Source organism: Tympanuchus pallidicinctus, unplaced genomic scaffold (genome assembly GCF_026119805.1).
Source record: "Tympanuchus pallidicinctus isolate F22 unplaced genomic scaffold, pur_lepc_1.0 scaffold3, whole genome shotgun sequence".
Classification (NCBI taxonomy): domain Eukaryota; kingdom Metazoa; phylum Chordata; class Aves; order Galliformes; family Phasianidae; genus Tympanuchus; species Tympanuchus pallidicinctus.
Window position 1 is genome coordinate 67,396,820 of NW_026294747.1, and position 18,857 is coordinate 67,415,676.

General features: G+C 36.4%; 1 protein-coding gene across 2 annotated transcripts in view; it reads right to left on the reverse strand.

Annotated features, from left to right (window-relative positions):
- LMBR1 (limb development membrane protein 1) overlaps positions 1–18,857 on the reverse strand; it is a 63,300-nt gene continuing 44,443 nt past the window's right edge. For both annotated transcript variants that reach the window (XM_052693313.1, XM_052693314.1), the window contains 9 exons: positions 18,212–18,284; positions 12,897–12,977; positions 11,867–11,943; positions 11,567–11,644; positions 10,672–10,745; positions 10,343–10,433; positions 8,837–8,903; positions 4,555–4,716; positions 1–3,415 (listed from right to left, as the gene is read on the reverse strand). In XM_052693313.1, coding sequence (XP_052549273.1) covers positions 3,333–3,415; positions 4,555–4,716; positions 8,837–8,903; positions 10,343–10,433; positions 10,672–10,745; positions 11,567–11,644; positions 11,867–11,943; positions 12,897–12,977; positions 18,212–18,284 — 786 coding nt within the window. In that variant the 3' untranslated portion in view covers positions 1–3,332. The remainder of the gene's footprint in view (positions 3,416–4,554; positions 4,717–8,836; positions 8,904–10,342; positions 10,434–10,671; positions 10,746–11,566; positions 11,645–11,866; positions 11,944–12,896; positions 12,978–18,211; positions 18,285–18,857) is intronic.

Consider the following 18,857-nt stretch of genomic DNA (forward strand, 5'->3'; position numbering starts at 1 on the left):
GCAACTTGTCAAATCCTTTAATTTCTATGACACCATGAAGCAGTCAACAGGGGAAAAGACAGTGGAGGAGCAGGGCCGAAGATGAACATCACATTACAAACAGTAAACAAAGCTTCCTACGAAGGCAAAAAACTGTCACTGTATAGTAACCAATACTGCTATTTATCATTTTAAGGTGTTAAATATTGACAGTGTGCTTTACACTTAGAAGAAATCCCACGATATTACAGCTCTGCCACTGCACTTAATATTGTGCTACCAAAACAGAACAAAGCCAAGAAATGGCTGATCTAAAACAACTAATTTACATCTACTTTTTTGGTCTTGTGTGGTATCTCATTGAAGATGGAAGCATTTATGTGCTTTTTGCCTCCTAAGAAGTGAGGCAGATGTTAATGTTACTAAGATCAGTTGTATATACCTTGAAGGTATAGACCACCTGACTCTACATGAGTCAAAATACTAGGAATGCATCATCACATCCATTAATGAATTACCAGTTGTGTGTATTTAAGTGACCATATGCTTCTGTGAAAAGTATACAGTGACCTGTATCTTACACACAGGATATTTGAAAGTACCATTGGATCTGTAAGGAGTTCTGCATAAGCATGTCATTTTCAAGGCCAAACATATCATAATGCAGACAGTGTTACAATATAAACAGTTGGTTTTTAAACAAAACACTGTCACTAACTGCACAGGGTAGTTCTGAATTTCTTATCCACCATGGAAACCACACAGCAATCCTTAAGCATCTGTCATATTCCAATGTAAAATGTTCTCTTACAGGCTTTACCCATCTCTCTGACCACAGAATCCAGAAGGGCTGGGAGCAGGCACGGCTGTAACATTCACTTTGAAAGAGTTTTCAAGTTTTGCCTGAACCTTGCAGGCTCCTCAGCAGGAGCTGCCTCTGTTCAGCTTAAGTAATTGTCCAAATCGCTTCCAGAAGCCACACGCACCTCAGAAGCCCATCTCTTCCTGCCTTCTTGGATGCTGGGACAAACATCTCCGAAATGTTCTGTCTCTACTGAGAGAAGTGTGAACACCAAGACCTATGTTGATACACCCTCAAATCCATTCACTCAAAGACCATATTTATATAAATGCCAAAGCTGCAACAGAAATACTTTAACAAAGCTAACTAGCCTCACTCACAGCTCACCTGCCCCAGTAAGACACTAGGACAACTTTAGTCATACTATCACTTATGTAGACGAGTGGATACATTTCAGATGCTTTTAGCTATAATAACACATAAGGCTGCAAGCTCTGAGAATACCTGAATTATGGCCCTAATAAGAAAACTCCCCGTGTTTAAAATGTAAACATTCTCAAGCAAATTCTAATTATACCTCCCTGTTCTTGGCTGAGGAACTGACTCAGAAAACCTTTCTCACTGAAAGAGCATTAAACAGAAAGAGCATTAAACAGAAAGAGATGCTTGTAAATCTTAGTAAAAAATCAAGCAATTTTACTTAAAGTCCTCCAAGACTCAGTACAACACATCAACAGTCAGTTTAATAACCCTTGAATTTATACTAATCACACAAAAAGTAACTCCAGCATATTTGCTACAGCAGTATTCATATTATGCCCCAGTTCAAGTCAGAAAAGGCAACCTGCAAAAAAACAAATTCTCAGGTACACTGGAGCATGAATTTTGAAACTGTCTCAGAAAACAAAGAAAAAAAAACAACTGTCACATTCACACACACACACACCTGTAAGCCTACAGCCCAGTGCAGCCATCTCAGTAGACACCAGCCAACAGCTTCTGACACAGAGTTTATCTCAGAACCCCGCTGGAGAGTTAACTGTCACAGCCTCATCACACTCAAGACCTAAAGCCACAAACAGACCTACTTCAGTTTAACAGCAACCAGAATAATCAGGAATATTAACTGATCCACTACATACGGAGCACATACTGAAGTTGTCCTCATTCCAATCCATTTGAACACTACCTGTAACAGAGCAGCACAAAAATGCAACTAGAGTTGGAACAGCTGGGGTTCTGTTGGTGGGTGCTGGTTTTGCCATTTTTATATTTTTTTTATTATTACCATAGACTGCTAAAAGAATTCCTAAGGCAGCAGTGATGCTAAGAAAAATGACATTACACTCTCTGATGCCATTCTGAATGTAAGGCCTTTGGGCAGTTAAATTGTAACATCACAGAAATTTGTACTACCAAGCTTGAACACACAAGCTTTACTTATCAAACCAACTATGCCATCTCTATAAGCTTAGATTTAATTTATGGTATCTACACATGTAGTCCTATATACATGCTTGTGTGTACATTAAAAAACAGACTAGTGAAAGATAGTGGATTATGCCACTGAACAGAAATCCTCGTAACTACAGTATAAATCCAGAGACATAATTTACTTCAAATTAAAGAAGATTGTAAAAAAAAAAAAAAAAAAACAAAAAAAAAAAAACAACTACAACCACAGCCTCCTAGACTTGTGCAACTTGCATGAGTTACAAGTACTACTTATACACAGGAGTTCATACAGAATTTTACAGGGATGTACTTGGTAGGGTGAGTGACCTCCACAGCACCACATCATTACAGAATTGTAAGAGTTGTGACATGGGGTCTACCCAGATTTTTTTTTTTTTTTTTTTCCTCCAAAGCACACTAGGCTCAGATTTAACACTGAAGTAAATCTTCACTGTGTGGCTCACTATTTCATTAGACATTGCCTGACTTCCAGTAAAGCAACTGGCATTTACAGCTGGGAACAGAGAACTGAAAACGTTGGCCTTCCAAGAAAGCTTCATGCTATCAGACCTAGTCCGACATCATCTGTGGTCTTTATCAGTAACTTTCTTTTTTAAAACATTTTTAGTGGAACTGCTTATCTACTGTCAAGGATGCCCATTCCAAGTAGCTTACATTTCCAATAAGGGTCATACCGGGCTTCAAGTGTATCTTTTTTTTTTTTTTTAAAGTCCCAAAGTTATTCTTTACAACCTGTGTCTGCATTACACAGGAGATACTATGCTTTCAGAGGCTAGCAGGTTTGTATCTAAGAATATGAGACTGTCAATAAAAAGAAATTAATTATTCTCTTCAGCTTCCAGTCTTCAAGGCACCTCCTGCATTAACTTACTGGGAAATAAACAAGCAGACCAGAAGTTAACTGGAAAGAGAAGAATCTGATACAGCTAAGTTCCTCAGAAGCACACAGCATCAAGAAATGAGACAAGGCTGGACCCAGATTATCAGCAAGAGAACAATATAAAAAAGCTGATGAGATGTCGGGAATGCCATGAGGTTGATGTTTTCAGCTCTGTTGATTGCAGGTGATTGTCAATCACAGTGTTTTCTGATGCCCATTCGCAGACGGCTTTGTCTCTGAGTCTCTTGGATTGTTTGACAGATGAAGTTTATCTAATCCTGAAAAACATTACACAATAAGGAAAAAAGTGAGATTCCTCCAAATTTCATGCATACAGCCATTCAGAAAAATACATGCAGACTAAAAATTGCTTCAACTAAGCACTCTCTCAAATCAACTGTGCAACTTCTCTGAAAATATTTTAGCATAAAATTCAATGGACAGATTTACACACTACTTCCCTAGGAGCTTGAAAGTATTTCAAGTTCCCCTGGAGCTTGAAAACTCAACATCAAAAAAGACAGAATGGCTTCTGTTAGTCCTACAGTATCAGTCATTTTGCAGTGCCCTATTTAGTAGCTCTGAAACTAACTTAATTGCCTCCAGAAGAAAGGCTCATTCTAGGATTTTGTTCAGCAAGTTCCCAACTCGGAAAGCAGTAGTCAGTGAAAACTAATACAAGTACCTTTTAGACACTACAAACTGAGTCCATGTTTATAAACAAACCCTGAAGTCTCACTGTTAGCCCATTCCATTTAAGCAAATACTATTCTCTAAAAAGGAGCTTCATTCATCAGTTGACATGAGATGCAGTAACAACTTCTTAGTATCAAACATTTTTCTCACCTTTTTTGTATGGCCAGACTTGCAAATTTCTGAACATGAAAGCATGATTTGATCAAAATCCTGTTATCAACGCTAGTTGTTACTCAGCCAGTTATTAAGATCCCATACATTTTGTACAAGGACTTTGTAAACATGTAGCACTTAAAAAAACATCAAAACAAAGCAGCTGAGATTTCCACTAACCTATTTTTAGTGAATTAATAAGTTGCTTTGAAAAGCAAACAAACACAGCACATGAACATTTACATTTTGGAATGCAGAATCTGAAAGCAGCTCAATATAATACACATAACAAGAATTTAAGGATTAGGTGTCTCTGTCAGGGTAAAAAGACAGGAAGAAAGATTAAAATCTCCTACTTCTGCCTTCCAATTGCCAATAAATGCCAAGTTCCCCTTAAGAATTACTGACAACCACTGCTCACACTTTGATACATATTCAGACTTCTGCATGCTCAGGAGCAGCAAAGAATATGTTCTGTGCCTTCACAACATGGAAGTAACACTACAAGGTATCAATGCTAGAGAAAAGTAATATGAAGTACAAACTAAATTTTCAGTACTATTATTACCTAATGCCTTCAGGAGCTCTTCTCGCACAGCAGAAGTGAACTTTCTGACCAGACATAATGTTGTCATGATAGCAAAGAGCAAGTTGTAAGATAATACAATATAGAAGTTTCCCAGCCAGTTAAACCTTCCGAAGTCTCCAAGCAGATCAAATCGAGTAATTCCTGTTAAAATTGAATTTGAGACTTGCATTAAAACATTGATTTCATTTTCAGAAAAACACACAACTATCACTCTGTGGAAGTGAAGTAGTTTCAGACAACATACAGTAAGACGTGGTTAAATAGACAAGAAAGTGCTATCAAGTCACTTGCCTCTATGACCACCATAAAACTAAGACATTTAGCAAAATGCTTTCTTAGGTTTCCTAGCAAAATGTTTGAATAATGAGAGCTCAACTCCTTACTTTAAATAAGAATTCTGCCCTTATAGTTTCAATAAAAATAACTGGGAAAAGTCAACACTAGAATGAAAAATGCCTGAAATTTCAGTTTCTGTGAAATCTGTTTCAGAAAAAACGTTAAAATATATTGTGGATTTTCTTGCTGAAAAACACAGGCAGCACAGGTTCCACGAGAACCACAATACTGAGCTTTTGTATGTCTGTGCTCTTCAGAGCATCTACTTTTGAAACTGAAGTTTAAAGACTTCTTTCCAACCACAGCTTTCTTCCCAGAGCTATCCGCCTCTGTTTTCACAGAAGGAAAAGAGCCTGGCTGAAAGATGGCACCGACAGGTCATCTTCACAGCTTTTTACAAAGGTAGACTGTGATAGACAAGGAGGAATGGTTTTAAGCTCAAGAAGGGAAGGTTTAGATTGGATGTCAGGTGGAAATTCTTTTCAGAGACAGTAATGAGGTAATGGAACAGGCTGCCCAGAAGTTACGGACGCTCTGTCCCTGGAGGTGCTCAAGACCACATTGGATGAGGACCTGGACAGCTTGGTCCAGTACCAGATCTGGAGGTTGGTGGCCCTGCTTGTGGCAAGGGGTTGGAACTTGGTGATCCTTGGGGTCCCTTTCAACCCAAGCCATTCTATGACTTTATAATACACAAATAATGATTGTCTAGGATCAATGAGCTGTTACATACCTAAAAACTCGACTCAGAAAATGTCATGGCAACACGTTCTCACAGTTCAGACTAACATTGTGAAGGAAGGAAACCTTGTACCAGAACTAATGGCATCATAAACTAGAAGTGGTCCTGCAGGATCTGGAATATTTTTCTATCATCTTATTTTTGAAAAGACTGAGGTCTTTGAGAACTACAACTTCACCAGCAATACTAAGTGAAGAGACAGAATGAGAGGTCAGCTGCCTTCCTTTCAAAGGTAAGCTCAGCACTTACAAACCTCACTGTGCCATAGTTTAGGTTCAGACCCTCAAGACTCCTCAGCCAGCCACCATCATATTAGAAGGCAGATGTTTCTTGTACTCATTTAAATTGAAAAAAAAAAAACTGAATCAACTTTTGGGTTCAAGCAAAACATGACACAATGAAGAAAATGAGAAAAATTTGAATAAAGGAGGTTTAAAAAAATCAACCTAAAGTTGACCAAAACAGCAAAAGAGAAGCAAGTAGAAATAAAGCAAGAGAAATGAAGCACAAGCTGACTGAATAAGTGGTAAGCAGTTGAAAAATAACAGTTGTTTTCACACTTGAAGCCAAACAGTGCCCTTAAGAACATTTTCAAAGCAGCAGAGTGTTTTACTCAGGCTGCAGAGCTACAGGAAAACTGAGAAAGTCAAACCTGAATGTATAGACTTCCAGACCCTCAAAGGAAAAGAAACAAAACAGGCAGAAAATTGGGTGAATTTATCTGGACACAAAGGGGTTCAGAAGAATAGCTGGCAATGGTGTGGGAGTTCCAAGGACAAACAAAAATGAAGCACAACACTTCTGTAACATAAGCTACACATTTTCCCCTTACAAATACAAAAAAGTCACTGCTCATGAGAAAATCAGACAGCATCATTCTGTAGGCGTGCTGGGGAAAAGGTTAACAAGCTTTTGTGACTCCTCAGAAGCACAATCTACACAGCCTGTAGAAAAAAGAAAGAGTTCCCAAGACCACAACTTGAAAAGCTGCTCAGAACTGAAAGCTGCAGCTCTAGTGGACATTTATCCATGAAAGTTCACGACAGTTTTCCAAATGAAGCACTAAATAATTGTTCAGGCTTAAAAAAAATCAGGTTTTAAAAAAGCTGTTCAGGTTAAAAAAGAAACACTATTTTAAATTGTATTTGCAAATGAGTTTCATATGGTGTTTTGCTCTACCATTACAAGCAAGAGAAGAATTCTGTAAAGCTTTCATCATATCAGAAAATTCCATTTAGTTCACAATTCTTTGTTTCTATATTTCTATCTGTTAAGTGCCCTGTTCTCCATTTGCCTCATAGCAGTACAGTGTTGGTGGGAAACAATTTTCAAGCAGGACTACTAAGGCTGAAAAGCTCTGATAAAATTAGTTTAGCTTAGTAAAAGCTATCACGGACTAAGATTAGAGACAGCTCATCTACATAAGCACACTGTTTAACATTAAAAAGCTCTGCTATTTCCATCGTTAAGACTTGAAGAAGGTCCCATACAAGTATCAGATAACTTTTGCTATTTTATCTTTCACATAACAATAATATTTAGTGCTTTCTGTACAGTCTAGAAACTTACTTATTTAATCATCTGAAAAGACGATGAATCTGCTTAACATATTTCTTTCTTTTCACCTTCTCAGTCCCACAGGGCAGTAGCATGTAGTGCAACACATGTTGATATTTCTGCAAAGCGCCACATGACTCACTGTACTCTAACACACTCTATTAATCCTGTTTGGACAGCTGTGTCTGTGCATTTGTTAGCTGTGTGTTAATTGTTCCATCTTTTTTCTTCTTTTATTTATCTCTATGGCAAACTATTCAGGAATTTCATTTGTCGGCCTTTTTTTTTTTTAAAGTGAGTTTTACCATTAATCTGTTTCCTACGAGACAACAATGCACCCAGCATGTATACTTTCTTCCACAGAAACCACTTATTATCAACCGTTAATCTCATAGATCATTAACAATGATTTTTTTTAACAAAGAAATGATTATTGCAGTAAGGCAGCGAACACAATCCTAATGTTACAATTCTATTTTAATACACTGATTTTTCAACACAATCTTCCTCAGCACTGGAAGTGTTGTACGAAGGTCTTAAACTAGCTGTGTGCTAACTCTGCCTTAAATACCTGACCTACTCCTTTATTTATTTCAAGTTTTGCTACAGTTTTGTGTTTGTTTCTTTTTTTAACATGTGAGTTTTAGAGAGCATACTTTAGGATTCAACATTCCCACATGCATTACACTGCAGTCATTCACTCATTCATCATGTTATGCTTCTTTATGTTAAAGAACTGATTTAGTATGTAACACTCATCTGTAGATACACACCACAAAAATATACAGTGTAGCTTAGTGAAAACATAGTTACTCTTGATTTGACTGTATTCTGGTTGGAAATAATCAGCTACAGAACTGCTGTAGTACAAGTTGCTGCTATGTGGACCTTTAACTTTTAGAATTTGAGCTGAAGATGAACAAATTCAACAAAACTAAGATACAAAACATCTTGAACATCTTGTCTTTCCCACTGGCTAAGTTGTTCATTTTGAATGCTACTGCTGGTTCTTTAAAAAAAAAAAAAAACAACATGAGAATTGCTTCAATTCTGCAATGTTAGAGTCGTGTGATTTGCATTTTAAAACTGAAGGAATGCAAAGTGCAAGAAGATTCAGTGAAAATGAAAGCAGCCTGGTTATCACAGTGCCAAACAGAATGAATCAACAAAGATTCATTAGATTATTTTAGAAGGCAAGTCCGCTTAACGTTACTTCATTTTATATTTGAAATCCTCAAATGTATTTTCTCCATAAAAACAAAGGGCTGTAATTTGACAGTGAACATGACACTATTTTTTTCTGCCCTGTATTTACCATGTATGTATGTATGTGCCATGTATGTATGTATGTGCCATGTATTCTTCACAACATCTCCTTTCAATAATTTTGAAATCTGACCTGCCCTTTTAAAAGTATTCTCCAGAAAATGCACTGCTGCTGTTTTTTAAATGCACGTTTATCAGAATAATAAACAGCTCATGTTATAGAAAGGGTCCCAAACACAGACAACAACATGAGAATTACAACTACACGTTTTGCTGCTCAGTTGTTCGGGTTTTTTTAACCCATTATTAAATGCCCTTTATTCTAACATTTTGTATTACAACATTCTACGCTTCACTTACCCAGTGTCCTTGACATCACTGGCAAAGCTGAGCTCAGCACCAAGATTGAGACACAGTTTCCAATTATCTGTTTGAATATGTCAGATAGCATTGAGATGATAAACAGGACCGTTAAATGAAAAAACAAACAAACAAACAAACAAACAAGAAAATCTGGTCAAGATATAGGAAAAACAATTGCATAAAATATTGTTCAAAATGTATCTTAAGAATTCTACAACCTGTTGGTAGTCTTGATTACCTCTGTAACACCTCTCTATATGGTGTTGCACAATTCATCATCCAAGAGTTTAAAAAAAAATCAAATATGTACTCATTGATTTTTAATCAAAGCATTAAGATTCAAAGCTACTATGTTGCATCAACTATTTAATTCCTGCAAACTGTTTAGAAAAGAACCATTCCATGAGCTTAAGTAGATGACTGATACATCAGCTTAAGCTTTGTATGTAACTGCTTGCAGGATTAGAATTGTTTGAAAAAATTACAACAAAGAGTTTCCTTTCAATTGAATGCCTGTTGGCCACTTTAAATAGTATGAAAAAAATCACAGCTGTTACATTTTACTCCAGTTCTGGTAAAGCCTTTTATAAAGAGTAATTGAAACTTCTTTCTCTCAGGAAGGATCACTTTCTTCAGCCCCAACTCTATCAGAATTCTAAAGAACTCCAAACACCTTAAAAGAGGGTAGATATTCACGCATCACTACTTATTTCTATACAACTTTTGTATACTGTAAACAAACTATACAACCATTAAGAATATTCTAACTCCCTAACTAATCTACTATAACCACTCCATGTTTACCTACTTCCCCCTTTCCAATAATTTATGGCAAAAACATTTTTATCCAATACCTTTTCTTCATAGTGAAACACACTGATATATAATTAAATACAACATCTGTTCCTTGGTTACTGATCACCTCCCCTTGTCAGCTCTGGGAATATTTTGCAAAAAAAAAAAAACAAACAAAAAAACATGTTCTTCAGCATTAGGTAACAGCATTTGTTGTACTCAAGCCAGTACTAAATTGCAGAAAGTCAAATTAGCCTCAAACTGCAAAATGTTGCTGAATAGACCTCCTCAGTCTTAGTTTAATTATTCAAATTTGAATTACTCTGTCTGTATTACTTCTAGCAACCAAGCTCTTCAGATTTCAAACAAGCTCCCTGAAGTACAGTTAGGCACAATCAAAGTTACTCATTAGCAATACATTTCCTTTGAAAAAAAGTTCTTTCACCAGCTTTTCTATAGCTGGTAAAAAGCTGGGAATAGCAGAGCTTGTTAACAAGTGAATGGATGCCATCCAAACTAAACAGAGCACATCCCTTTTCCCACTCATTCAGCATTTTGAAAATCTTCCAGTTTGTGTTTACGCAGCTTACAAACAAATAATGATCACTGCAAATGAGCCATTCGGGGCAATTACTAACCAAAAGAGTCAGTTTGTCTTGGGTGGCAAGAGAGAGGAGGGGGCTGTCACCACCACAGAGTTTACCTTACCTTTGTCATAGTTGTATCATCCTTCCTGGGAATGAAATTTTCAAAAAAACGAAGGCTGTAGAAGCCGACGACAGAGGATACCATGAGATAGCTGTGAGAATCAAGGAAAAAGGAACCTCCAAAGAATGTAAGTTTCACTCAAGTCCTCAGCAGTCTCCTAAAAGTCTGAAGAACCAGAAGGGGGGGAAAAAAAAAAAAACAACACTTGGAGTGCTTGAGAAAGACTGACCTCTCTCTTTCTTCTTTCCAAACGCCTTAGTAAATCACCACTGTCCCAGAAAACTAGACAGAATGCTTGTTAACAGACAGAATTCTTAAAGAAAGGATACAAAATCAAAATGATTTCAAGTGCTGCTCCCACAAAACCAAACGTGGATAGGGATGCATTTCCTATTCCAGGTCCCTAGGAGAAAAATATTTTGCATAATTTAATAACATACACACAACATATATACACAGTTCAATTATACATCTTAGATGAAACAAACCTTTTTCTTTATTATTTAAGGATCGTTCTGATGTTCTGTAACCTGTAAGCCTCACATCCCTTGCAATTGCATCATCTAGCTTTCAAACTTGAGTGAAATGCAGCATAAGTTACAAAGTTTTGCAATTCATGCATGTTGCATCTATCCACCATATTAGTGGAGAACTCCAGAAACTAAAACAGGAGATTGCCAAAGACAAGCAACTGTTCACAATGCAACAAACAGCACAGCCAACAAACTGAATGGCTTTTACTGCTCTGCAACCTCATATATAGCTACAGGCAGGGGAAAGCATTACCAACTTACATACCCTTGTGATTAAAAGGACTACTACTCAGTATGCTATCCTTTACTTTCTTGAAGTTTTTTTGGTTGTTCATCATGAAGGAGGAAAAAACATGTTTTGAAAGATGAACACAATGATCTGAAAGGCCTTTCGTATAGTTTCTTTACTACCTTTTTTTTTTCCTTAAACCGATCATTTCTAGACTGTATAAAAGTAGATCATGCCAGAAAAATGCAAAACTCCACATCAGTTATTTACTTGACTGACTGTTACATGTTTGTAAAGATTATGGATTGGTTTATTAAGAACTCACTATATCATGATGTGTAGTAAATGCTTCAGCAGAGCTGAAACCCAGAAGCAACTTCATAAAGTTTCAAAGTGCACTTTTGTAAAGTCTCCAAAGTGTTACCGAGACTATAGAAACTGCGTAAGAAAAGTTTACTTTACCCCTGATCCTTTTGGCATTGCAGTCTCATCCACCAACAGGTAAAGAATGTTGAAAGCGACTAATAGAACTGAGATGGACTATGAAGAAGAAGAAACAATCTAATTAATTAAAAGGATTCCACATTTGAACAATGAGTATGTATATCCTCACTGGAATTCACAATGGTAACTTCTTTCAAAATGATCAGGAGAAGTATTAAGTTTATTGCTTAAAGATGTTACCCAGAATTTTTAAAACAACACCCCCAAATGACTGAAGAATTCTTCATTATTCTTCCTTTTAAAAATTGGAATTCTTACTGTCTCAATCAGTAGTAATATCATAACAGCTGGATACACTAAATTCCTCTCCCAAGCAGAAGCTTTTTTCCGACGCTCTGTTCAGAAGAGAAACACAGAAGCATATTAACATCGATCAGCTCAAAGTAAAACAATCAACAATTATTTAGGGTTCCATAAAGTCTTGCATGCAGATAACAAAGTAATCTTCTCTCAAATTGACAACAATCAGTTCATCATATTAACCACTCTGAAGAGAGGTACAAAGCAATGCCCAAAAATGAAGACTACTCTGAGAAAAGTTAGGGAGAAGTACAGAAGCAAATTTTTCTTTCTTGTTTAACAGTATTTCCACCATAACATTTTGTCCCCTGGCATGCAGAGGTTAAACTACAATGAATTTAAAAAAACTTTGTTTACTCAGTTCATAAAGTCTTCTAGATAATGGCCATGCTTCTGTACGGTAATATTACACTGAATATTGAGATAAATAAAAAAGGGCAGAACTGTATGTATATTATAGTGTGAACTCAAGGGTAATTTAAATATCTAAATTTTTTTTAATCACATAAATGACAAAATAGGAGACTAGCATACTTTAGATATACTGACATACAATACGACTAAAAAGAAAAGTCAGCAGCTTCTTACTGCAGTCTTACCTCTGCACACTGATAAATGCAAAGTATTGCAAGCCTGTGAATAAGTAAGGAGACTCCTACTGGGTGGCTGCCAAATAGTCACAAATGTCACAATACACAAAAATGATTGTGCTACTGATCTCCATGCCAGGATGCCAAGTATTACAATTTCTTCATAATTGCGTTAAAATTAAGATCTAAATCAGACTCTCTTTTAAAACATTTGTTAGACAGATACAACGATTCCATGTAAGGCAATTCTGGAAACCACGGCAGTTTGAAAGGACTGAAAATGCACATATTTAATTAGAAACAATCGGAATTAATCAGGTGACTGTTGCAAACTGAACATAGTACCTTAAAGTCACTTAAGTTGCAATCCACGTGGAACAGTAAGAAAAGCATATTACCTAGATTTGTTTTCTTGCACTTCACTTTTTCAAGCTCCCATTCCAACTCTACTGTCTGGTTTTCCAATGTGGAAGATATCCCTTTTAAAACACAAGACATTATTTTGTTTTGGATGGGACCAAATATAGTACTGCAGGACATACTGTGAATATTCAGATTTAGGAGACATTAACACTTGTGGGTTCAAACTGCAGCTGTCTTTCTGATATTCAACAACTTTTTAAAATCACTAATGGTGTGGCAGCCTGACATAGAATTGCTAGTATGCCTCATTCTTTTGCCTCCATACGACTACCATATCAAGAAGCAAAGAATCTCTGGATGTCCTTCAAGAGCATTATTATTTAGCAATTTAAAGACAAAATGCACTTCTGCCCCAAATTAAGCCAGGTTGTGACTGGACCTCCAGTTTCAACTTCTATCTCTCCTTCCTCTTTCTTAGCCTCTCAGCCTCCATACTGCTGTTCTACCTCTACCTTCTGCCTTTATCTCCATTTTACCACCAGCCCATTGTAGTCAGCTACTCTGTGCTGCAGCGCTCCTGCCAACAACAACAATTCAATCTTCCTCACAGCCACCCATGAGATTCCATTCTTTCACACTCCTTAGTTTATAGCATATACGTGTCACTAATAACTAATTCCTCAAACTCCTTCCTCTACACCAGCTGAAAATTGGCAACAGCATCAGTACTTCTCTGACACGCTCATCTTCTGCCTAGAAGTTAATCATCAAGTCTTTCTCCCCTCCCCCAGGTAGGTCTAGGGAAGTCAGCCCATCTTTCCTCTCCATCCTTTTCAACCTCCAATTCTCCTTCAGCCAATCAAACTGCCCAGTGCAAGCACACTTAGGTTTCTACCCTTGACTCCAATTGCTGGCTATCTCTTGGCCTCACCTCTGATGGCAGGCTAACCTGTAATAGCATAATATTCCAGCTGTTTTTTTGTTGTTGTTTTTTTTTAATGCTAATAAATTTCCATGAGACTAATAGCATGAACAGGCTTTTATCTCATATCTCAATAATTTGCCTACAAAAACTAGATAGCACATAGATTGCTGGCATGCTAACATGCTGTTTCCTTATTTTCTCTTCTCTGTTGCTCAGTCTAACAATTTCAGTACAAGGCAAGAAGATAAATTTATCATCCTCCACCCTTCATATTCTTGCAGTATTCTGCTATGTGACATGCTAAATGAACATTAAAATAAACAAGCATATTAATTTTTTTTTTTTTTTGGTGAAATATTGAGTAGGAATTTTTCAATGCAGAAATTTTCAGCACAAAAATCTTTCAGAAATCCATTTCTGAAATGTTTCACTGCATGTTTCTTTAACACAAAGGAAATGTGTTATATGCAAAAATGTGTGATGTTTGAATTTATCTTTCTTATGCACGTTGTATCACTGATATGATAATATTTATATTGGCTTCGAATCTTATAAAGATCTTGAATCCTAGAACTTACCACAAAGATGTATAAATGCTGTTTGTTCTAACAATTTTCACTGACTTGAACTGAAGCGTCTGCAATGGTCATTATTTAAAATATATGGTGAGAAATGAAACAGTCATCAAAATATGGTGGTGTTTTGTGTCAGATTTTTTTTTTTAAGAACAAAGGTTGCTCTGCATGTTTGTTTTAGTTTTTAAACAAGTCTCATCATCATTGTAAAAATAAGCTGATGCATTTCCTACTCCTAAGACAGTGTTTTGTGGAACAACTAATTACTGTAAGTTGAATTAAGAACACAGCTTTAGAGCTCAGTTGAAGAAGTTTCCAGAACCTTAATGGAAGCAGTTAAAATAAGAAAAGTTGGCATCTAATATTCTCCTCTCCATAATTGACTTAGTGGACTCTAGGGGAAGCCTTTATTTGAGGTACATGCAGCTTTTTCCCTTTCAATATAAGTACTCAGAGCTCAAGACTGATATCTATGGGAGTCTTTCCAACAAAGTCAGCATAATCAAATTAGATCTCTAATGAGACACTTTCATACATATTCTGAATCGTATCTAAGTGCTGTTGTGGTTCCTCCTTAAAAGTAGCAAACAGGTTACTATACAAAAGGATATTTTATGAGCAGGGAAGGTGAAGTTTCAGATCAGTCAAAAGAGTGTTTGAAAAGGATGCAGCTAAATTCTTAAAAGCTATACACCATTAGCTTTATTTCAAACATGCACAAAGTTCAATGTCAGCGCTGTCTAGCCAATAAATCAAATTGGTAGACAAGACTTGTTTGGACTAGCAATGAAAAGTTAGAAGGGATTCTCCAAGAAAGCCACAAAGCAGCTCATTTAAGGTCAATTTAACGGTATTATTCTGTTTTTCTTCCAGCCCCGACATAAGATTTCAGTACCTCAAAGGAAATTGTAAGAGTATCTATTTGCATTCCCCCTAGGTGATTGGCAGTTCAACACCAATTAGTTCAAAATTACACTGTTACTAGCGTGCAATAAAAACAACACCTTTCATCTTTCTTACATAAGTAAGGATACCTTCAGAGCCAATAACTTTGATCAAGTAAGTATTTTTGATCCTACCCCACCCGTCTCTTTGGATTCAGGAAAACTAATAGCTGAAGGCAACTTTTTTCTTTTAATATAAAAAAGTCCCAGCTTTATTCTTCAACTGTAGGAGTGATGTGGGTACTGAAATATAATACACTGGAAACAAACATTTTCCCAAATCCCAGTATCTCTTCAACAGATAAAAATACTAAGGTAGATAACGTGATCAAACCCCTCCCTCTCTCCCCCTCCAATTTTCACTTCGGTACTGGAGAAGGGAGAAAATTAATTTTCACAAAGAAAACAAGCAGTTTCCCAGATAGATTTGTGTTCAAATAAGAGGAGGTTTACATAAAATTTTATCAATTACACCACAGCCACAATAGTTACATCCACACTGAGAAAGAAGGGCACAGCTCACACAGCCGAACTCTTCAAGAGATGTTTTACCCAGCCAACCCTCTCTGAACAGAGATTCATGCTAACCCCTGACTACATCCAGGCATTGTCTGAGGAAACATTAATTAGGACTGACCACAGTAATATTAGGTGTGAAAGCAATTATTCCACCACAAAATAATCAGCACTGATAACCACCAAGTACTGTTTAAGGCTGTGAAGAAAGGCCAAGAGGTCTGGGGCTGTTCAGTCTGGAGAAGACTGAAGAGGGGTCTTATCAATGCTTATAAATATCTAACAGGCAGGAGTAAGGCAGATGAGGCCAGGCTCTTGCCAGTGGCACCCAGTGCCAGAAGAAGAAGCAAATGGCTCTGGCTGGAACACAGAACTTCTCTAGGGAACCTGCTTTAGCAAAGGTTTGAACTAGATGATCTCCAGAGATCTCTCCCAATCCCTATGATTCTGTGATCCTCTGAAATATGGACTCTATTTTCCCAGTGTAATTTGTGTCTTAGAAAGACTTCTGGCAGAGAGGATGAAACTTTCCAGCCTTGCCACATAAATGAGAACTGTACTTAATTACTTAAATAATTACTCACAGAAATCTTGCAGAATGCCTTGTGCATGTAACATCCACCTCCACGCTATTTAGAAGTTAAGCTAAAAAGCAGATAAAATCTTAAGTCCACTATTTTTCTCTGTATACTGAAGTATATGTTCTCTAGCTTTTCTCCAGATAGCAGTGTCAACATCATTCCTTCAGCATGTGAAGCAGAAGAATTCAGTTCCCTCTTCTAAGAAGAATTAAGCATCACATCATTCATCTCTCCAGCTCTATGAGATATGTGTGGATTGCAGTTCTACTTTATGCTGGATTCCAAACAATTCATCAAAAAAGACCCAATCTTTCTGCTAGCACAGGTGACTTCCTTAGCAAGAAGACCAAAATGTAGGTCCAATTAAGGTTTCTAGTAGATCCATCTCAGAAGTGATTGCAACAGACATCAACACAGAAAAACAGCCATCATCTAAATTACATTCTCCTCCCCAGTGGTGAAAACCACTCTGCAATACTTATAATAGATACTTGAATAACTTCATTTGTTCATTTTCTGTATTGCTTTTTCTCATCCATAAGCACCATCACCATGACAACATAAAATATTCAGTAACAAATATTTTACAGGTGCTAGCCAACATCAAACACACAAAATTATAATTATCCCATCATAGCTTCTAAGATATTCACTCCAAGCATCTTTTTGCATGCTTGTATGTATATGCATATATATGCATACATACATGTCAGTATTAAAACCAGTAACTTCCAAAACAGCAAATGCAAATGTTACTTTTAAACTGAAACGATGCCTGATTACTCCTCCTCCCATTGTAAATGTTGAAACAAGGACCATTACCTACTGTTATCAAAGATCCCTTCCCTGATCAACTTTTACCAGAGACTTACTGAGAACTGAAAGAAAAGATTGAGGTATCACTGAAGAGTAGAAAAGAAAGGCAAGAAATGAAGAAAATTAAAGCTAAAATAAGTTGCTTCTTCCAGAGAAGACAACAGCAGATAAAAGCCATGACATGAAAAATCTTTTTTCCAAACTGAAACAACTGCATAAATTGTGGATCAATAACTTACCCATGCAGCTAACAGCAATTTAGAAAAGAAACGTATAATGTGATTTCTAGATTTAAAGAGTTAGAACTGACACATTTTTCCATAACTTGCATCTCTTATGCTGCAATATTCTTTATCTTAGAAGCTAAAGTTTCACATTGCTTTTAAAATACTTTGAAACATGAACACTTTGTCAAGAATGGCAGAACTGTAATACTACCATCAAAAAGCTCTAAATATTTATAATTTATTATCTGTAATTATTCATTAATGGATGCATAGCAACAATTAAATTAACCATACAGCTCCTAGAATATAATGAACTCCTACAATACATAGATTCTATGCTAACAATTAATTAAACAACTGAAACAGCAACAACAAAAATTCCTGCAAATAAACAGAACCGACAGTGTAAGACATCGAGCCTTCTGATGGCAGAATAAGTTACTGCTCTTTGCAAAGGGATAAAATACAATTGTTTATCAATCCAAATTATTTTTACAGCAAGGGTGGTAGGTTTGGTCAACTTCTGTTTCATTTCTTATTCTGAATATTAACATATTAGCACTGATGAATATGTTAAAAACAAACAAAACACACAAGCTAATCTTGAACACAGTAAGCAATTAATTGTAAGCTTATACTGACTGTTTCGTACTAAGATCTCAAATTCTTTTGAGAGAGGAACCTATCTAACACTGAGATCAATACTCATAACTAGGAGCACTGTACTCTAAATACTGTGTTTTAAGCAGCAGCAGAACAAGCATACCATTAAGCTTCCTCTGAATTGCTTCTTCCTCTAAAGTGATGATATACATCTGCTCATCTAGGTCCTCAAGAATCTGTATTTGGAAACAGAAACATGAATTGATTGAGTACCAACAGAAAGAATCACCTTTTTGATTTACTCAGGCTTGTTTTGTTCCAGTAACCTTTATTTTGAATATATATTCTACAACTTCAAAATATCAATACAAGAAAACTCCATAGGAAATGATTCCATTCTGTTACGGATCTGTTTCTTTGCTGCAAGCAAACTGTTACGTTTTTATTTCAGGTTAAGACTCTTACATTTACTCTCAGCCTAAGGATATTAGGGGAATGGGACATTACAGTGACCTACGCTCACAACCTATTGACATTCACTTCCAATTCGATTTAAACAAAATGAACAGCAGATCTTGAAAAAGTAAATTAAAACCAGTCATTTAAGCAAATAAATTGCTGTTGTATTTTGTTTCTAGCTTCCAAGAAGCCTATCTATATTAATGTCAGGCACTTTGAATTTAAAGCTTACAAGCAGCAAAACAGTTGTATACATTTTCTTTATATTTTCAAAGTTGCCCTGACCAATGAAAAGAAATGAAAGACCTAAACACACCCAGATTTTAGTAAACACAAACTAGGAAACATGA